We start from the raw sequence: 19,031 nt of genomic DNA, 5'->3' as shown, positions 1-19,031 counted from the left end.
ATCGTTAGACAAACGGAATAACGTTAGCACCGGTTTGGGCAAGTAACTACTTTAGCTATCTGGACCATTTGTTTTTGCTCATTGGTAGGTTATTTTGACAGTGACATGTGTGACGTGTCTAAAGGTTGTGAAATATATACTTTGCATAATCTGGAATGACAAGGAAACAGTTAGTACCAAGTAAAATTTGACTTCATGTGATGTCTTTCTATGCAAGAGAGACAAGAGTAAACTCGAGACAATCCTCTGCTTGGTTTGCACCGATTTCACGTCTTACTTTCTGATAGGTGCATCTCTAACTAGTCTGGAGGGTTGGTAGAAGTTTACAACTGTTCTCTTGATCTTTTAGCTTCCTGGTGATTAGAATGGACAAAGAGTTTGCAGCGATGATGAAAGCTGGGACTAAGTGACTGAGGGAAATCATCGAGACAATATTCCCGAGAAAGATTCAACAGTTAGAGCGTCAAGTTAATGAGAGATGGCTCATTGCAATTAGAAGGCGAGACCTGAGAAAGCATGGACTTGTAAAAGCAGTAACGGTTCTGTTTAGGTACCTCTTCAAGTAAAACAGAGAAATAAAAAACAGTATTCTTTGAAAATTGTCATCTTATTTCTTTTTAATTTGTAGATGACAGTTTTCAGATGCTTTAGTTACTTGAATATCCAGCCATGAACGATATGAAGATGTTATCTTAAATTTTCTGACATTGTTTTCAATATTGAAACATCACCTTGAAAGAAAGATGACTTGTTCCAAATACTTTATCAAATCTTGTTTAAAACCGTGGGCTCAAATGCTTTCTCAGAAGTGTATGAAGCCTTTCCCCTTCAAGGACTCGACGGTCTCCCTGATGCTAACCTTCAAGGGTATGTAGTCTATGCCAAGGCTCCTCGTCTTCTCCTTGGACACTTCAAACGTCGGGACATACGGATTCTCATCTACACACCTGCTTATGAAACAACAGCTTCAGAGACCGAACATATAATATATTTAGATATGTTTCCTACCTTTCAGGGAGTGGGAGATTTGGGTAAAGCTCACGCAAAATGTTCACAATCTCGGAGAGGTGAACAACACTCTCGACCATACAATAACGTCCATTAGCTGAAGGGTCCTCATATGCTTGGATGTGCGCATTGGCTACGTCCTTTACGTTAACCCATCCGAAACTAGCGTTGGGGAATGTTTTTGCACCTGCTTATAGTAAGTCAGTAAACATTTGACAAAAAAACTGTCTCAAGAACCATGAAAGAACTAGAAGTTTTTTTCTTACCATTTATTAAGTTTAGTATAGCAGCAGCACTAGTGTTGAGAGTTGGCTGCAAGAGAGGACCGATCACCATTGCAGGGTTAATAGTAACAATGTCTAAGCCTTTCTCTTTAGCGAATTTCCAAGCAGCATCTTCCGCCAAGGTCTTGGATAGACCATACCACATCTGAATCCAGTATCATAAACATAACTAAGCGAAACCGTTTCAATTAAATTTTAAAAGCTTATAGTAGACGACTAGATGACAACAGAAACAAAGGTGGCCTTGTCAAAACTGAATACACACCTTTGAGGCTTGGCATATCTCAGGATTAGAGAACCGTGTTTCATCTATGGTTACATCAGGTGTGCGTGGTTTACCATTGAAAGAAACGGTTGCCATGGAGGAAGTCACAACAACTCTTTTAACAGAAGATGCTTTGGTGGACGAGTTCAAAACGTTAAGTGTTCCCTTGACAGCAGGATCAATAAGTTCAGCCTGAAAATGAGGATAAAAAGTTATCAAGATCATCACAATCCACAGAAAATGAAAACCAGTTTTGAGGGTGATTATTTAAGAAATTAAACCTGTGGGTCTTTGACATCATTATAAAATGGGGAAGCAGTGTGGAAAACTCCTTCGCATCCATCAATAGCAGAGTCAAATGATCCTTCTTCCAGAAGATCTGCTTTGAATAGGTGAAGTCTTTCCTTTGCACCTTCCAACGAAACTAAGTGTTGTGTCTTTTTGGGATCACCTAAAGGTTGTGAAGTCATGAAAGAATCAACAACAAAGGCCCAAAGCTTTGATCATTTTTTTAACATAACTTAAGATGTAGCTTTGAATCCAAGCTAACAGTTAACTAGTACAAACCCAAATCTAAAGTTCCAGTTCAAACGCATGACATAATCTTTGAACACTAGAGCGGATGTTAGAGAGAGAAGAGAAGTGAGTACTGAACTTGGGTCTCGGACGGATGCCTTAACTGTGTAGCCACGGCTAAGGAGGAGTTTGACAAGCCAAGATGCGATGTAACCAGAAGCTCCTGTTACACACACCACTTTACCTTCACCACTGTTTGCCATATCTCTTTATTTGTGTGTCTGCCTTGTCTCCTTCTGTGTCTATCTTTTTGATCCTCAAAGCTGATTGACCAATGCTGTTAATATTGTGATCTTATTTCTCCTTTCTTCAAGTCTACTTATATTATTTGCCTTTTGTGTGTGTGGTAGGACCCCACCATTCAATAGAGAGAAAGAGAGAGAGTTGGTATCTTTTTTTTGTCAACAAGAGAGTTGGTATCAATTTCAATTTGGATCAACACAACTTGTTTTTTTTCATTTTGGCTTCTAGATTGTTCAGATGCTTAAAGTGATGCTTTAAGGTCCATTGACCATGAAACCTGCATCACTTTTACATACTCACGCCAAGAAACACACACAACATCTCATATGATCAATGATTTAGACAACAGCTTCAAAACTCAATGGGATATAGATGGTTGTTGAAGAATTAATTATATGAGATAACAAAGGTCACAACTTCTGGTTGGTACTCATACAGTGGTGAATGGGATTTTACCACAACATTAAAAAGTAGTTGCTGTACAGATGATGAAACTAAGGAATGGAAGTGGGTGGGAGCTTTTTTAATAGCGCGGTTTTACTTACAGAGAGGAGCATCCACACCTCACTTCCTTCCCAACCTAACCAAATGGGCTTCGTGCTTTGCTGCTGAAGCTACTTCAGCTGCTTTGTTAGCAGCTTCCCGCTTCATCGCCCTCTTTGCACGTCTTCCCGTTGTGTTGGTAGTCTTCACCTGCTTATCCTTAGGCTCACATGAAGATGAGCCCGAACTGGAACTGGAACTAGAACCAGAACAGCTGTGTTTCTTGACTGGCCTAGCTTCTTGACGCCCGGATCTGACAAAACCATTGTCACCCCATCTCCGGTTTCCTATGCGAAGACCTGACCCGTGCAGATAAAACTCGTCAAGGTCATCATCTTCATCCTCGTAGTCACAGGGAGTGTCGAAATCATCATGGTAGCCATAGCTGTGTGACGCCTGTTCCACCATCACATCCAACGGTATAAACCAGGAGGCTCTCAGGAGAAGGCACACACTCTCCTCAAACAAAAAATCTTCAATGCTGCATAGAATTACAAAACAGAGAATTTAGTTCAAGGGACAGAAAATTCCACACTATATGGGTAATTCACGACATGTAAATAACAAATCACCTGCCATCAAGAGTCCGGTGGACACTGAGAAAATCAAATGGATGCTTACATTGCGGGCATGTAGGACTCTCTTTGCAACTCGCCCAACGAAGTATGCATGTCACACTGAATAAAAATTGAAATGAAATTAAATCATTTTAAAGAAAACTAAAGAGGAAAGTCAGTTCCTAAACACAAAACATAAAAATAGTGATCAAGAGCAACCAAAGAAACCTGAAGGATCAATATGTTCATACTACAGAGTAACACACTTTAACTAGTAAAAACATAAATGAAAACCCAACCAGATGTAATCATCTCAAAGAAAACCAAGATAAGACTTGCAGAATTATATACCAGTAAGTATGTTCACAGCCTTTAACCATGGCAGTCTCTTGAAGAGGAATTTCACTCAAGCATATCGCACAACAGCCGCCATGGTTTCCGAAATTGAGCTCGTGGATCTCTTCCTGGATCTTCTCTTCGCCCTGAACAAGGTTCAGATAAGACTTCAGATGGATAACACTAGCAAATTCAGTATCTTTGCACTCCCCACTAATTAAAATTAAATAACTAAAGCTGCAAACTTTAGCAAACCCTAATCGCCCAATTCGAAATTAAACACACACACAACGCACAAAACCAAAGGTATACATTTCAACAATGAAAGCAAAGAACCATCAGTTGATGATACTTCGAGTGGTGAAGACAGATGGAATCAGCTCAAACTCCGAAACAAAGAGCTACAAAGCAAATACAAGTATGATCTGGAAACGCGAAGATTAGGGTAACAACAAAAACCTGAGCTTGAAGAGTCAAATCCTGAATAGCTTCGACCACTTGCTGCTCATCCACGATCGCGGTAACAGAACTCATGGCGGTGAAAATAAATAAGAGATTGGGTAGTAAAAGAAAGACCTTTTCCCTGAATCTATTGGTGAAGAAGAAGAAGCCTCTTATCTGAGAGGGAAGGTGGGGAGTGGGGGTGGTGGGTCAGAGATCCGAATAGAGAAACGGAGATGCGGCGAGAATGATTCCGATTCCGATTCCGATACCCCCCAAAGAAAATAAAAAACAAAGCAAGCGAAGTCCCTCTCGCTCATCCAGAAGGTTTAATAACCATTAAATTTTAAACCGAATTCGATCGAACCGAACCGAACCCGTAATTAACGATGATGGTAAAGCAGAAAAATAAAGTAATCTTTCTCTAGTCAGAGTCTGCCTTTTGGTCTCTCTCTCTCTCTCTGGCTCTCTCTCGCTATAAACTGGGATCAATGATGGCATGTCTCTAGATTCTCTTCTCTGCTCACACGTTTTGCCCCCCAAAGAGTTCATTCATCACCACACACACACACTCGCTTTATCTTATCTTCTGATTCGAGCGGCGCCACTGTTCCGGATCGATTATTTTCGAATCTGTGTGAACCAGAAGCTGCTTCTCCTTGGAATCCAATTCTAGATCGTCGATTCCTAGCTATGCGGAGAGGTTATCGCGATTTCACGACGACATCTCTCGATTCATCATCACATTTCAGCTCGAGCAGTGTGATTTTCTAGACTTTAAGGGGAGGGGGGTGGGGTTTGCTTCTGAGAGGATTGATTTTGGTTTATGTCGAGGAACGCACGAATGACGTCGGATCTTAGCAGAGCCGGTCCAGTCGCGAGGGATATTGAGCAGGTTCACCATTAGCGAATGTTGCTTATTATAAGTCAATCTAGGTCTTCCTTTTGTTTTTATAGATTCCATTGCTACTATAATTAGGTTTTCAAAGTTGTAGTGAATTTTGTGAGGTCTTATGTGGAATTGCCAAAGTTATAGACATTCGAATTCTAGGGTTTAGTGACGCGCTTTAGCTAAATACTTAAGACTCTTAAGTCCACTTTTGGAGTCTCCAAGTTTGAGTCAAAGAGGTCTATTTCATGGCTTCTTAGCAGTCTTTCTCTTTGTTAATGTTTAATATGTAACTGTCTCTAAGCTGAAATCAACCATTTCCAGTATATTCCACCTTAATTTATTAATGGTCCTTTTTTTGACGATTTGGCTCAGGCTGTCACTGCTCTGAAAAAGGGAGCTTATTTGCTCAAGTATGGAAGAAGGGGAAAGCCTAAGTTCTGCCCTTTTCGCCTTTCTAATGTAAGTCGTCTTGACTTTGTTCCCTTTTTAATTCTATGTAAGAATTTTCGGCTACTAACTTTCCGTTCTCTTTTTTTCATCTGATTATCGTTTATGAGCTTATGTAGTTCTTTTGCTTTAGTTATATTGCATCTCTGATGCTTGTTGTGTGTGTGGATTTTGTTGTTCTGTGTCTAAATAAATAGTTTGACTTGTAATTTTCAGGATGAATCTGTTTTGATATGGTTCTCGGGGAACGAAGAGAAGCATTTGAAGCTGAGCCATGTTTCTCGGATCATATCTGGCCAGCGCACTGTAAGTTTTGGCATCCCTGGACAATGTCAATTAAATCTTCCTTAAACTAGCAATAAAATGATCCGAATAAGTTTTGTGAGATTAGTTCTAGTTATTTCATTGCGTTTATTCGGTTGGATCTCCATTTCTGCCTAGTAGGAGTATCTTCTTCTGGTTGTCTCTGAGTTCTACTGACATTTTTGAAAGGCGAATTGTCCTCCTAATGTGATCTGAATTGTTGTTTATGATTGTCCCAAGTGTTGCATGTTATGCTCAAGGCTCTTTTATTAGTGTCGTTTCTTCAACATAAACTTAAATGAATATTTTGCTACACTTATTGGGTTCATTGTTTTCTTTTTTCATTTTACTTTACCAATGCAGGTCTGTCTTGATTTGACCTTGCATCTTTCATGCATCACTTGTATGAGCCAATTTCCGTAGTCGTATGTTGCATATTTGGACCTTGCATATCTAGTGTGTTTTTCTGATAAGCCTTGCAATTGTGTTTCTCTTTCAGCCTATTTTTCAGAGATATCCACGTCCCGAGAAAGAATATCAATCGTTCTCGCTAATATACGACGAGAGGTCGCTGGATGTGGTGAGGTTTTTCTTATAGTATATTATTTTTCTAGGTTCCTCTATGAATTGTTAATATTCTATCATAAATATCTGTTTGTTATTGAAAGTTCATTAAGTAGGTGTTAAAATTTTACTTCATAGATATGCAAGGATAAAGATGAGGCTGAAGTGTGGTTTAGTGGTTTAAAAGCCTTAGTCTCTCGTTGTCATCAACGGAGATGGAGAACCGAATCAAGAAGTGATGGAACTCCATCCGAAGCTACCAGTCCAAGGACATATACCCGGAGAAGCTCCCCTTTACATTCTCCATTTAGCAGCAATGAAAGTTTCCAGAAGGTATTCGAATGAGATATTCCATTTCATTTTTTATTCCATGTCAGTTTGTGCATGTCGTGACTGAGGTAATCTTTGGCTACCTGTCAGGATGGCTCTAGTCACCATCGTATTCACAGTCCATATGAGAGCCCGCCTAAGAATGGCATTGATAAGGCATTTTCAGACATGTCGTTGTATGCACTTCCTCCAAAAGGTTTTTTTCCCTCAGATCCAGCAGCTATTTCAGTTCACTCTTTGTCATCTGGAGCCTCTGATTCCATACATGGTCATATGAAAGGTATGAGTATGGATGCTTTTAGAGTTAGTCTGTCAAGTGCTATTAGTTCTTCGAGCCATGGTTCTGGTCATGATGATGGAGATGCGTTGGGAGACGTTTTTATTTGGGGAGAAGGAATAGGTGAAGGTGTTTTGGGTGGTGGAAGCCATAGAGTTGGAAGTTCGCTTGAGATCAAAATGGATTCCTTTGTGCCAAAAGCTTTAGAATCTACTGTAGTACTTGATGTCCAGAATATTGCTTGTGGTGGACAGCATGGTGTTCTTGTTACAAAGCAAGGAGAAACTTTTTCTTGGGGAGAGGAATCCGAGGGTAGGCTTGGCCATGGTGTAGATTCTAATGTTCAACATCCAAAGCTTATTGATGCACTCAGTACCACAAATATTGAGCTTGTAGCATGTGGCGAATACCATAGCTGTGCAGTTTCTCTATCGGGGGATTTGTATACCTGGGGTAAAGGAGATTTTGGTATTCTGGGACATGGAAATGAAGTCAGTCACTGGATCCCGAAAAGAGTGAACTTTCTTATGGAAGGGTTACATGTATCATCCATCGCTTGTGGACCTTACCACACAGCTGTTGTGACTTCTGCTGGGCAGTTGTTCACTTTTGGTGATGGGACCTTTGGTGTTTTGGGCCATGGAGACAAGAAAAGTGTTTTCATACCCAGAGAGGTAGACTCTTTGAAAGGTCTTCGCACTGTCCGTGCAGCCTGCGGTGTATGGCACACAGCCGCAGTTGTAGAAGTCATGGTTGGAAGCTCGAGTTCTAGTAACTGCTCCTCCGGAAAGCTCTTTACATGGGGTGATGGTGACAAGGGTCGTCTTGGGCACGGTGACAAAGAACCAAAACTTGTGCCTACCTGTGTTGCAGCTCTTGTAGAACCTAATTTTTGTCAAGTGGCGTGTGGACATAGCCTAACAGTTGCACTAACAACATCGGGCCAGGTCTATACTATGGGTAGTCCTGTTTATGGTCAGCTTGGAAACCCACATGCTGATGGAAAGGTACCAGCTCGTGTTGAAGGTAAACTTCACAAGGGTTTTGTCGAGGAAATTGCTTGCGGTGCTTTTCATGTTGCAGTTTTAACTGCAAAGACTGAGGTTTACACTTGGGGAAAAGGATCAAATGGCAGACTAGGCCATGGGGATGCAGATGATAGAAATTCACCAACATTGGTTGAGTCGCTTAGGGATAAACAGGTGAAAAGTATTGCATGTGGTTCCAACTTTACCGCAGCTGTCTGCCTGCACAAGTGGGCATCAGGGATGGACCAGTCCATGTGTTCAGGTTGCCGTCAGCCTTTCAATTTAAGGAGAAAGCGGCATAACTGCTATAACTGTGGACTTGTGTTCTGCCACTCTTGCAGTAGTAAAAAGTCCCTGAAGGCGTGTATGGCACCAAACCAGAACAAACCATATCGAGTGTGTGACAAGTGTTTTAGCAAATTGAAAAAGGCCATGGAAACTGATGCATCATCTCATTCTTCTTTGAGTCGAAGAGAAAGTGTCAACCAGGGATCAGATGCAGTTGACAGAGATGAGAAGTTGGATTCTAGATCCGACGGACAGTTAACTAGATTCTCATTGTTGGAGCCCATAAGGCAAGCGGACAGCCGATCCAAGAAGAGTAAGAAGTACGAGTTTAATAGTAGCCGTGTCTCACCAGTACCAGGCTCTCACCGGGGTTCACTAAACATAACCAAGTCTTTTAATCCAACTTTTGGAGTATCAAAGAAATTCTTTTCAGCGTCTGTTCCAGGCTCCCGAATTGCGTCTCGTGCAACTTCACCAATATCAAGACGTCCAAGCCCACCTCGCTCAACCACGCCAACTCCCACTCTTTCAGGGCTCATTACACCGAGAATTGTCGTGGAGGATGCCAAGAGAGCCAATGATAACGTAAGCCAGGAGGTGCTTATGCTAAGATCACAAGTAAGCTGCTTTCTCCACCCTCTAATTCTGGTTCCTCATACCGTAATTGTCCACGCATTACACGTAGCAGGAAATCATAGTTTGTGAGCTCATGCTATTTTGTTTTAGATTATCCTGTTTTGTTTCTATATTATATTCTGATTTCACTCAATCAAGGAATATAGATCTGCTGCAACATCGAACCATTTATCTCTTATTCGTTGCAGTTGCCTTTACTAATTCACTAGTAAACGATTATCACAGGTTGAAAATCTTACACGGAAGGCACAACTTCAACAAGTTGAACTAGAAAGAACAACCAAACAGCTAAAGGAGGCACTGGCAATAGCTAGCGAAGAAACAGCGAGATGCAAGGCAGCTAAAGATGTGATTAAATCACTTACCGCTCAGGTAAACTATTTCCTCTGTGCTTTTTAATTGAATGAAAAATGCTGTATGCAACTTATTGATTGTTACAATGTGTAACCATGCAGTTGAAAGACATGGCTGAAAGATTACCTGTTGGATCAGCCCGGACAATCAAGTCTCCTTCTCATAACTCGTTTGGTTCCAGTCCTGATTACGTTGCCGCCCCTTCGTCTAACACCTTAAACCGTCCAAACAGTCGAGGAAGTGATCCTGATGGCGTAAACACCATCCCAATGTTTGCTAACGGGACCAGCACGCCTGTTTTCGACGGCGCAAGTTTTCGACAGCAAGCGAACCATGCTGCTGAGTCGATAAATAGAATCAGCACACGAGCAAAAGAAAGTGAAGCTCGTAGTGAAAATGAGTGGGTTGAACAAGATGAACCTGGTGTGTACATCACTCTCACGGCCTTGCCGGGAGGGGCGAGAGATCTCAAACGCGTCCGTTTCAGGTACAGTTCTTTTCTTTCTTTTTCTTTTGAGTTGGGGATGAAATGAACATAACGTGAGGATGATCTGGTGATGGCAGCCGTAAGAGGTTTAGCGAGAAACAAGCAGAAGAGTGGTGGGCAGAGAATAGAGGACGAGTGTACGAACAATACAATGTACGCCTAGTCGTTGACAAATCCAGTGTGGGTGTAGGAAGTGAAGACTTGGCTCACTAGATTTCTTTGCTTTACACTCATCTTTCATCTTTTTTTTTTTGTTAACACGGGTTTTCGTAGGTTTATTGGGGGATGGATTATAACAAACCAAAAGTGAGATTAGGAGTGATTCCACCATCTTCTTTCATTATAGTTTGGGTGTTTTGTCTTGTAAATTCATCTGTAAATTCTATAAGCATACACTTGTCTTTGTCTCCTCTATAAATGCTATCATTTGATGTTGAACTTGAAACTCCACTAATGAATGGCTTACAGAAAATTGCGAAGCAAAGAAGGTATGCTATACAACATCTTTCTTTCATGACTAGTTTACACATCTTTACTAATCAATTTAACACGTCACTTTTTATTTGATAAACTTCTAATACCCTGTTTCTTGTTGGTCAGCAACTAACATCGTCTACATGCGTGCTAGTAAAACTGAAGCATACTTTAGCTTCGAGGACCAGTCTTGTGAATAACACCGTTTTTAGTCTTCTTTTCTCTCATCATGTTTTTTTTTCCTTATACATCAAATATACAGTGTGTGTCTGTATCTTCGTTCAGTTTTTAACAAAAGATAAATTTAAATTACATTTATACTCCACCTCAGCAAACAGCTGTGTAATAAAACTAATTTACCATATATTCCACAAAATTTTGTGATTACTCGGAAAAGCCCTAGAAACTATGCGATTCCGAGAATTACCAAAAGTGGAGACCCTAATCAGCAATTTCTGATTAAAATCACGGGCCCACCACATTCACACACTTAAGTAGTAGTGACTTCTCTCTCACACGCTTGAACTCGTTATTAGACCCAAAAATGTTTAGAATCACCGGAAATCTCTCTGCGGTATCATCTCCGGCGGCGGCGTCATTCTCCGCCGCACTGAGACTCTCCGTTTCCCACATTCTCGCTCTCGCATCACCACCTACCCATCCCCGCCGCTTCTCGACGTTCTCTCGTTCACTTCTGGGCAAACACATCTCTTCGCTCCGAGTCCGACCACGCGTTCCTTCCATGTACCCTGCCAGACTCTCTGGCTTCTCGGCTCTCAAAGCGAGAGGTATCTTATATCTTCTGTTTCTCCCCCTCTTACTTACTTTCTGTATCAAAGACTTGATCTTTTGTTTTTTTTTAATTATTTATTTCCAGCTTCGTTTAGCAGTGGGAGTAGTAGTAGTAGTAGTCAAAGCAGAGAGATTCTGGTGCAGCATGTGCTTGTTAAGGAGGGTGACTCTGAGCTCTTTGCTGAACTCCAGAAGCGAATCTTGGATGGTCTGACTCCTTAAATCTCTTTTCACCTTTTTGATATTTTGTCATTCCGATGAGATTAAAACTTATCTTTCAGACAACCTTCCGTTGTTGCTTTTGTCGGAATGAAGACAAAACTTGTCTCGCAATGTTATCATTATCCTTTTTTTTTTTTTTTTGTGGAATTTTTTAATCACTGTAATCAGTTGCGGCTCTGCTTACTAAATTGCAGATTTACATTTATGACTTTTTCGTTACTGGACTGTCACCTTATTTTGTTTGTGTCAGAAGACTGATTTTTTTCAAGTTAACTGTTTTGTTGTGAAGGAGAGGATATGAGTGATCTTGCAGCCGAGTACTCGATTTGTCCATCTAAAAAGGAGGGTGGTATACTTGGATGGGTTAAACTTGGTCAAATGGTATGCTCTTTTCTCTTGTCTTGCCCATTTTATTTTGGTTATGAGAGTGAATGTGAGATTGGTATTTGGTATTTGCATTGTTTCCTTCAGATTCATAGCTTATATAGGACCCTCGCTGTTACATAAGTAATTGGATGATGTAATGATTGCTGGTGAATTAACTTTTAGTGTTGACATCGGTGTGCAAATGGAACTAAGACAACTAAGTAGAAGAATGTAACCGATGATAGAAGTAATTCCACAATGTTTGAACTTTCCTCATGGAAGAACTTTTGGCAAGTTCCTGCTGCAATAAGAGAATGATAGACCACTGTAAATTTTTTTTTTTCAGGTACCAGAGTTTGAGGAAGCTGCGTTTAAAGCAGAGCCGAATCATGTAGTCAGGTGTAAAACCCAATTTGGCTGGCACTTGTTACAAGTTCTATCTGAGAGGTAACTATTCTGAAAAACCATCTTCCTTTTTTTTTCCTATTGAATGTTGTGTATTGTTTGACGGGAAAAGGGTTATATTTGGACAGGGAACCTGTGAAAGACATCCAGGTGGAGGAGCTGCATTCCAAAATGCAAGATCCAGTTTTCATGGACGAGGCTCAGTTGATTGATGTCAGAGAACCTGACGAGATGTAAGTTCCTTTCCATTTCTCATCTTGACATACGTTTCCTTTCTTCACCGAATCCCAGTGGATTAGCTTCGTACTCTCTAAAACATTGTTACAAAATTATGATCATTTAGATACATGTGTATCTTGTTGTTCTTAGAAGAAGGACAAACTATCCATAGTGTTTTTCAATATATTTTGTTTTACCAATTTGGACCAGAGCCACAGCATCCTTGCCAGGATTTAAAGTGTTTCCGCTCCGCCAATTCGGAACCTGGGCACCAGACATCACTTCAAAGCTGAACCCTGAGAAGGATACATTCGTCCTGGTATGTTCAGGTCTCATCCACTAATAAAAGTATGATATAAAGCTTTGAAAAAGTTCAGTGGCTCAATTCTTAGATGTAGGTCTCCGTATCTAGTCTAGCAGTATAGAGATGTTGTGAGTTCATTAGAGAGCAGTTAGTAAGGGCTTGGTTTATAACGGTGTCCTGAGCATTTGGTTGAGAATTGAGAGTCTCTCTCTGGTTTGGTTGAACTGGAAGAAAAATTACAGTGTCATAACTTTGTTTTCATCATCATCTCTGTATGGACTAACAGCTTGCAAATACCCATCTTATTGATCTAAAGATTTTAAAGTCACTTGAACAAAGAAATCTCCGTTGAAACTTCTTTAAAAAAGGATTTTGAATCGCGTCCTTTGTTTTGCATACAGTGTAAGGTTGGTGGCAGGTCGTTGCAGGTCGCCAACTGGCTGCAATCTCAGGTAAAGAAAAGCTTATATGCTTTTAATATCTGGTTTGTTGACATCTTGATGGATGGCTTGTTGTCTTTGTTCATCAGGGCTTCAAGAGTGTGTACAATGTGGCTGGTGGAATACAAGCCTATTCTCTCAAGGTTGACCCATCAATTCCTACCTACTGAAACTGCTACTGCTTCAGAGAGATTCTAGAGCCATCCCATACAATTCTCTCTTTGTTAAAACAATATTCTTGCATCGTACTCCAAATAATTGCAAATCGTATTCAGGGAATCATTTTGAGATAAGAATATACAAGCTCACTCTTCAAATCATTTTTCATTTGTAACATTAGCTACCTGTTTATAAAACTCAAATCACATAAAAATTGATAACCAAAGCCATGAGCAGCCTAAGCGTATAAGAGTAATGCGACAGAATCACTTAACGCAAACAGAGAAGCAAGCAAAGCAACTCATAGTTTCCAGAAAATTGTAAGATTCATGATTTAGCATTGTAACTACGATCCTAATTGTACACTGCATTACATTAAAGGAAGACCCAAACAGACAAAACAATCAGAACCACCGCTCATACTCTTTTCTTCGCAATCATTTTCTCAATTGTGATGAGAGTGCCGAGGTACGCTGCCACAATAGCCGTCCCAATATGGCATTTGCGTGAACCGAAAGGGAAACTGCATTTAACCTACAAGTGCGCAAAGAAACAAAAAAAAAATTAGGCACTCAACTAGTCACCCACCTAGGTAGAAACACCTAGGTAGAAACGTGTAAGAAAGTAAGCAGAAATTTTACTTTTCTACATCAGGAGTAGCCATAGGATCATATAACTCTTGTTCCGCCACAGCAACTCCAGCAGCAGCAGAGTTTGTAATTTCTTGTGTAGCCTCACCCTGAATAAATTTCAACCATTAAAGCACAAGTATCCACATGTTACCAAAAAAAAACTTTTTTTTAATTTTCAGTTCTTTACCTGTTGCGGATACTGGGGATAGCCATATCCACCATATGCGTACAGGGATGGGTCTTGAGCAGCCCCATAAGCATAGGCGTCATAGCCTTGTCCGTAACCGTAATACGCATTCCACTGACTTGGATCTGCTTGTGTGGCGTAACCATCCTATAACAAATACCAAAGATCATCAACCACATTGAATGAACCACCGAGTAAAATGAGGCTATACATCGCGTCAGTATAGGTTATAACAAAAAAAAATTCACCTGTCCTGGATTTTTACTCCAAGAGATGCGAACTGGTTGTTGACCAATCACATGTCCCTGCATTTTTTGAATGGCTTCTTCGGCAGAAGGCCTGGGGGTCAGAAACAGGGCAGAAGTAAAAGAAATTAGTGAACAGAGCTATAAATATGTATACATATGAACATGGTATGGTAGCAACCGCATGTGAATTCTGAGTTTTGCTGGATGGTTTACCTGGTTTTGAATTGAACATAACCGTATCCCTTCGTTGCAGGTATGTTGACATAAATGATCTCCCCTAACGGCGAGAACGCTTTCTTCAGCTCTTCCTCTGTAACATTTGGGTCCAGATTCGCAATCAAAACCTGTACACCAAAAAACCAATGCATAAATTAAAGCAGGAGAAAGTTCGAGAAGAAAGCTCGAGCTTTTCAGATAAAACTTACTGTCGTACAGGTGATGTCATTTTCAGGTGCAAGCACCTGCGCTGGTTGAGTAACATATGCTGGAGCAGCAACTGCAGATGGGACTGGTGCTGGTACCGGGTAAGCAGCTACAAGAAAAGAAAAAGAGCCCTTAATTAGCCAAATGACTTCCAAACAGATGAACCAAAAAAAAAAACAAGATTCTATTAAACATAATTCGAATCATGTGTTTTGTTACTCATACCTTTGGTGACATATTGTTGCTGTACCCCAACGTTTTTTCTAGGCGTTGCCACGCTGATACGCATAGGCCTCGTTGAGCAATACAACCCATTCATTTCAGACATCGCCTTGTTCCTTTCACTTTCATCAGCAAACTTCACAAACCCGTAACCTTTCGACCGTCCGGTACTTGGATCAGTAACAACCTTGGCACCTCTAACAGAAGAGTAGTGAACACGGAACGTCTCGTGAAGGAGATAATCTGTAACATCCGGGGCTAAGTCTCCAACAAAGATAGAATGATCCGGTCCAGCGTCTACTTTCTGGCCTGAACCAAAAGAAGCCCAATTTAAACGGAAGGCTACTTCCGTTCCAGGCATCAGCGTCCCGTTATACGTCTGAAGCGTTCTCTCTGCTGCTGCGTGAGATACAAACTCTATGAAACCGTACCCTTCCGGCTGGCCAGTGATCTTGTTACGTATCACCTTGACTGAAACAAGCTGCACATATATGGATATACACAGATCATTATAATGTTGATTCAAATACCTTTCACACTTATAATGTAGGAGCATACTTATGTAACTATGAACATCAATCATGGTGAGAAGAAGCTTTAACCATATTAAAAAAGACTCAGACTTTCAACAAAAGGAACAGTTTAATAGAACGGCACAACAATTAACATCCCCAAAAACCAAAGTTATCTGCTTTATCTATCCCTAAACGGTAAATAAACCCTAGAAAATTAGAGCTGTAAATTGGAAGTATGCGAAGCTACAACAACAACAACACGAAGAGGAGCTGAGGAAGAAGAGAATAAGGTTTACCTCGCCGGTTTGGGAGAAGCAGGAAGAGAGGTAGTTCTCGTCGACCCAGTACTGCAAATCTCCGATCCAAAGGGTTCGTACTTCTTCAAGCGTCTGTGGATGGTGATAGCCTCCTTGCTGCTGCTGCGGAGGCATCATCATCATCGCCATCGTCTTTTTTTTTTGTTGCTTCCCTTAGTGAGAAAACGTAGGAACCTAAAAACAAACACACACGTCTCGGTCGCGCTATAGTGGAGTCGGCGGCGAAATGTTCCGGCCGATCTAAGTATTTGATTTGCTGTGGATAAAATTTTCGGATTAGTACCAATGAATTAACGGGTCGCCCGCAAAACCACCATTGGGCCTAACCTGCGGGTCTTTAAGCCCAAATTGACATCACTACATTGACTTATTAGAGTCAAAAGTCACGGTTACTATTTTTGTCTTACTACACTGTGTTTAAGGCTTTTCTGCGGTGAAAGACAAAAGTAAAAAACAAGAGTTTGAGTCTTTGAGACACTCTTGTTTCATTTTTTTTTTTTTTTAACTCAACATCAACTTTTCATTAGCCAAATGTGAATACAGGATTACAACCTCAATAGATTTTAAACCCAACATACAACCGACGAGATCTAGTATCGCCTAGGAACACTGGAGTCGAAACTGGTTTAGATCCTAGACTACCCAATCTAATTCATCGGTGTATTTTTCACCACAGAAGACAAGTTCTTCCCACGACCCGAGAAGAACCGTCTCTTGACCCCTACTTAAACCAAACGAGACGACAATTCTAAAACACTTGACTATAACAAGGTTAAGACCAGATTACAAATCCCTCATGACATTGGGCTCCTAAAGATTAGAATGGTAGTTCCGGCCCAACATCTCATCGCCTTACAGCGCAAATCCGGTGAGAACCCGTAGCCGTCGAGGTTTAGAATCCGCTCCTTAGCCACGAACCGGGAAATGCCCGTAATGAAAGAAAGGTACAAGGAAAGTTAACAAACCCAGTGGACAATGAGACTCAACCAGTTCTTAATAAAATACCAACAGATGGTCGCCTGAAATTCTGAATTCGGTTCGTGTACCATCGTTCACCACCAACCTGGTGCATACCTAGTTGCTTCCCACATCCTCCGGCAGTCACCATCTTGAACCTAAACCAAAACCCGAGCACCTGGTCCGGAATGAAAAACGGGCCTTGACAACGTCAACTAGACAGGAGAACAGAGTCACGGCTGCAAGAGGAGCGTTGCTAGTATCACCGGCCATGCCGATGCTGGGAAGTACCAGCTCCGCCGCGCTTCGCCACCAAAGTTCTCTTCTCCGGTTGATAACTCCATTGTTGAGAATCTTCGCCGCGCGTTGTCTCCGGAAACCAGAAGACAAGCCTCTCTTCACCGTCCTTTCACACCACTCCTCCAGCCTTCTCACCGCCACCGAGGGAGATAGATCCGGGTAGAAGAAGCCGTCTACTCCCACCACACGCCGTCATCTTGAAGATTCCGGAACAGATCTCAAAAATTGGAAAATCAGATCTGGCCGAAACTTCAGCCCTAAAAGCCGACCCTCACCACCGCCATTCGCCGTGAGTCTCGCCGTCTCTCCATAGAGAGCCAAGACCTTCCTCCATCATCTTCTACAGAAAACTCAAGAGAGAGATTTCAACAAACACAGAGAGCCGAGCATATCGACTTGGGTTAGAGAGAGATGGTAGAGAGCAAAGAAGAAAAAAGATAAAAGGGAAAAGGGGACGCCTCCGGTGCCGATAGGCGGCAGCCGGAGCTAGCTAGGGTTTCTTCTGGATTGGGTTGTGTTCAAGCGAGAGAGAGAAGGGGGACCTTTTTCGTTTTAACTGTTGTTTGAGTGGAGGAGCCTTTTTTTTTTTTGTACACTCTTGTTTCATTTTAGAGGTTGTGTTTTAATAGGATTTTTTCTTGAACTTTATTTTGATTTATTATAATATTATAATTATTAAGAACATTACATAGACGATTCGACAACACTACCTGTCTTGTGAAGATCTACGCCTAACTGCATCATTTGAGCTGTCCTATGAAGATCCACGCCTGATCAGCTCTCTCCGGGACTTGAAACCTGGATTTGAGAAAATCTGCAATAAATTGCATAGTCTGAGAATCGAACCCCAGACCTGGGTGTAGAAGCCTTTAGACCTTAACCATTAGGCTATGGATAATTTTGTTTATATTGAATATATTAGAAACTAAAATTTATATAATCTACCGAAATTCTGTTAATACCTATTGAGAAATATAGAAGTTTATAAATTTGAAAGGAAACAGTTTAGATGACCTACTTTGAGGTAGTCTAACGATTTCATGTCAACCTAATTATAAACTTGGTACAAAATGGTTTGGACGTAGAAAATTAGATATAGCCAGGACTGGATATAGTATATATCTAAAAGTGACTAAGGATTGGGATGAGTCTATGTCAAAATAGAATCAGATATTCCCATATAAATTGCATTTACATGACAATACAACATGTTTCTAGATTTTGTTATCATTTACAAACATGGAGTAGAAGCTCAACAACATTAACCACATATGCATATGTTTGGCTCTAAATGGATGGATGCATGTGAGTATTTGCATTGAGAAGCGTTGAGTACGTGATAAAAGATTCTAATGTGGTCAAAGTCAAAGCTCCTGATCTACACTTTGTTTCTCTCATACACTACAGACTAAAATATTTGCTTATATGTGTTAATATCAACTAATGTCTTCATTTAATCATTGGGGTCACTTCATTTTCTTCATGTTTATATAATTACAAACACAGAGGAATTCAATTATTTTTATTTTTGGTATAACTTCTTTTTTTCTTTTCAACACACCCTGATTCTTGTTTCTTTAAACTAGAGTGAACATTCTGGATTCATCTTTCTTTCCAGATTCGGTTTGGTTAATTTGGGTTTGATAAAATTCTAGGACTGCAGCTGATTTATCATCTGACGCAATGAAATTATGTGGAATGGTTTATTATCAATTTCATTAAAAATCTAAAGTATCCTACTTTAGTTTTGATGAAAATGAGATGAAGCAAAAAAAAGAAGATAATAACTACAAGAATCTGCACCATAACCAAGGTTGGCAATGATATGAGAAATGATATGATCTCGTGTGTTGAACTGTACCTGTATTCACATGGCAACGACCCCAAGTTCATGTGAGGACATGTGTTCAATATTCATATATGATATATCTCTCTCCACTTTCCTTCGGTCAAACCTTACCTACGAAATTTTCTGATAATATATAACTAT

The 19,031-nt window shown here is 40.6% G+C and overlaps 5 protein-coding genes across 6 annotated transcripts; 2 read left to right on the top strand and 3 right to left on the bottom strand.

Annotated features, from left to right (window-relative positions):
• Positions 1–671: 671 nt before the first annotated feature.
• On the bottom strand, positions 672–2,429 carry LOC108847137 (phenylacetaldehyde reductase). Its single transcript, XM_018620325.2, has 6 exons — positions 2,213–2,429; positions 1,839–2,008; positions 1,558–1,749; positions 1,275–1,437; positions 1,009–1,195; positions 672–947 (listed from the first exon to the last, which is right to left on the bottom strand). The coding sequence occupies exons 1-6, from the start codon at positions 2,334–2,336 to the stop codon at positions 803–805; spliced, it is 981 nt and encodes a 326-aa protein (XP_018475827.1). The 5' UTR covers positions 2,337–2,429; the 3' UTR covers positions 672–802.
• A 320-nt stretch (positions 2,430–2,749) lies between these two features.
• Positions 2,750–4,523, bottom strand: LOC108844662 (uncharacterized). Its single transcript, XM_018617946.2, has 4 exons — positions 4,272–4,523; positions 3,828–3,958; positions 3,492–3,596; positions 2,750–3,400 (listed from the first exon to the last, which is right to left on the bottom strand). The coding sequence occupies exons 1-4, from the start codon at positions 4,344–4,346 to the stop codon at positions 2,941–2,943; spliced, it is 771 nt and encodes a 256-aa protein (XP_018473448.1). The 5' UTR covers positions 4,347–4,523; the 3' UTR covers positions 2,750–2,940.
• A 164-nt stretch (positions 4,524–4,687) lies between these two features.
• LOC108847517 (PH, RCC1 and FYVE domains-containing protein 1) lies at positions 4,688–10,297 on the top strand. 2 transcript variants are annotated; one of them, XM_057005294.1, is made up of 10 exons: positions 4,688–5,148; positions 5,518–5,604; positions 5,809–5,898; positions 6,395–6,475; positions 6,598–6,792; positions 6,880–6,985; positions 7,070–9,000; positions 9,244–9,390; positions 9,474–9,859; positions 9,937–10,297. In XM_057005294.1, exons 1-10 carry the CDS (start codon positions 5,080–5,082, stop codon positions 10,070–10,072), a joined length of 3,228 nt encoding a protein of 1,075 aa, XP_056861274.1. In that variant the 5' UTR covers positions 4,688–5,079; the 3' UTR covers positions 10,073–10,297. The 2 variants fall into 2 exon arrangements, with proteins under 2 accessions (XP_056861274.1, XP_018476275.2); XM_018620773.2 differs by having other exon boundaries at positions 6,880–9,000.
• Positions 10,298–10,855: 558 nt separating this feature from the next.
• Positions 10,856–13,401, top strand: LOC108847806 (rhodanese-like/PpiC domain-containing protein 12, chloroplastic). The gene is made up of 8 exons (XM_018621149.2): positions 10,856–11,121; positions 11,211–11,333; positions 11,637–11,728; positions 12,060–12,160; positions 12,247–12,351; positions 12,548–12,656; positions 13,043–13,093; positions 13,171–13,401. The coding sequence occupies exons 1-8, from the start codon at positions 10,878–10,880 to the stop codon at positions 13,249–13,251; spliced, it is 906 nt and encodes a 301-aa protein (XP_018476651.2). The 5' UTR covers positions 10,856–10,877; the 3' UTR covers positions 13,252–13,401.
• A 109-nt stretch (positions 13,402–13,510) lies between these two features.
• On the bottom strand, positions 13,511–16,025 carry LOC108847805 (polyadenylate-binding protein RBP47B'). The gene is made up of 8 exons (XM_018621148.2): positions 15,764–16,025; positions 14,956–15,433; positions 14,733–14,839; positions 14,521–14,651; positions 14,308–14,398; positions 14,060–14,206; positions 13,882–13,979; positions 13,511–13,774 (listed from the first exon to the last, which is right to left on the bottom strand). Exons 1-8 carry the CDS (start codon positions 15,911–15,913, stop codon positions 13,678–13,680), a joined length of 1,299 nt encoding a protein of 432 aa, XP_018476650.2. The 5' UTR covers positions 15,914–16,025; the 3' UTR covers positions 13,511–13,677.
• Between the last annotated feature and the right edge of the window lie 3,006 nt (positions 16,026–19,031).

The sequence above is a fragment of the Raphanus sativus genome, chromosome 3 (genome assembly GCF_000801105.2).
Source record: "Raphanus sativus cultivar WK10039 chromosome 3, ASM80110v3, whole genome shotgun sequence".
In the NCBI taxonomy this organism is placed as follows: domain Eukaryota; kingdom Viridiplantae; phylum Streptophyta; class Magnoliopsida; order Brassicales; family Brassicaceae; genus Raphanus; species Raphanus sativus.
Note: the sequence above shows the minus strand (reverse complement) of the source record. Positions and strands in the feature narration are given on the sequence as shown.

Coding starts and splice junctions, on each gene's coding strand:
- LOC108844662 (XM_018617946.2), bottom strand. CDS start 4,346: ATGAGTTCTGTTACCGCGATCGTGGATGAGCAGCAAGTGGTCGAAGCT. Junction 3,959..4,271: donor ATTTGACTCTTCAAGCTCAG/GTTTTTGTTGTT, acceptor AACCTTGTTCAG/GGCGAAGAGAAGATCCAGGA. Junction 3,401..3,491: donor CACCGGACTCTTGATGGCAG/GTGATTTGTTAT, acceptor AATTCTATGCAG/CATTGAAGATTTTTTGTTTG.
- LOC108847517 (XM_018620773.2), top strand. CDS start 5,080: ATGTCGAGGAACGCACGAATGACGTCGGATCTTAGCAGAGCCGGTCCA. Junction 5,605..5,808: donor GCCCTTTTCGCCTTTCTAAT/GTAAGTCGTCTT, acceptor TGTAATTTTCAG/GATGAATCTGTTTTGATATG. Junction 9,001..9,243: donor TGCTTATGCTAAGATCACAA/GTAAGCTGCTTT, acceptor CGATTATCACAG/GTTGAAAATCTTACACGGAA.
- LOC108847805 (XM_018621148.2), bottom strand. CDS start 15,913: ATGGCGATGATGATGATGCCTCCGCAGCAGCAGCAAGGAGGCTATCAC. Junction 14,207..14,307: donor GGAGTAAAAATCCAGGACAG/GTGAATTTTTTT, acceptor TATTTGTTATAG/GATGGTTACGCCACACAAGC. Junction 13,775..13,881: donor GCTACTCCTGATGTAGAAAA/GTAAAATTTCTG, acceptor GCGCACTTGTAG/GTTAAATGCAGTTTCCCTTT.
- LOC108847806 (XM_018621149.2), top strand. CDS start 10,878: ATGTTTAGAATCACCGGAAATCTCTCTGCGGTATCATCTCCGGCGGCG. Junction 11,122..11,210: donor CTCGGCTCTCAAAGCGAGAG/GTATCTTATATC, acceptor ATTTATTTCCAG/CTTCGTTTAGCAGTGGGAGT. Junction 12,352..12,547: donor GTCAGAGAACCTGACGAGAT/GTAAGTTCCTTT, acceptor AATTTGGACCAG/AGCCACAGCATCCTTGCCAG.
- LOC108847137 (XM_018620325.2), bottom strand. CDS start 2,336: ATGGCAAACAGTGGTGAAGGTAAAGTGGTGTGTGTAACAGGAGCTTCT. Junction 2,009..2,212: donor GGCATCCGTCCGAGACCCAA/GTTCAGTACTCA, acceptor CACAACCTTTAG/GTGATCCCAAAAAGACACAA. Junction 1,438..1,557: donor AGATATGCCAAGCCTCAAAG/GTGTGTATTCAG, acceptor TACTGGATTCAG/ATGTGGTATGGTCTATCCAA.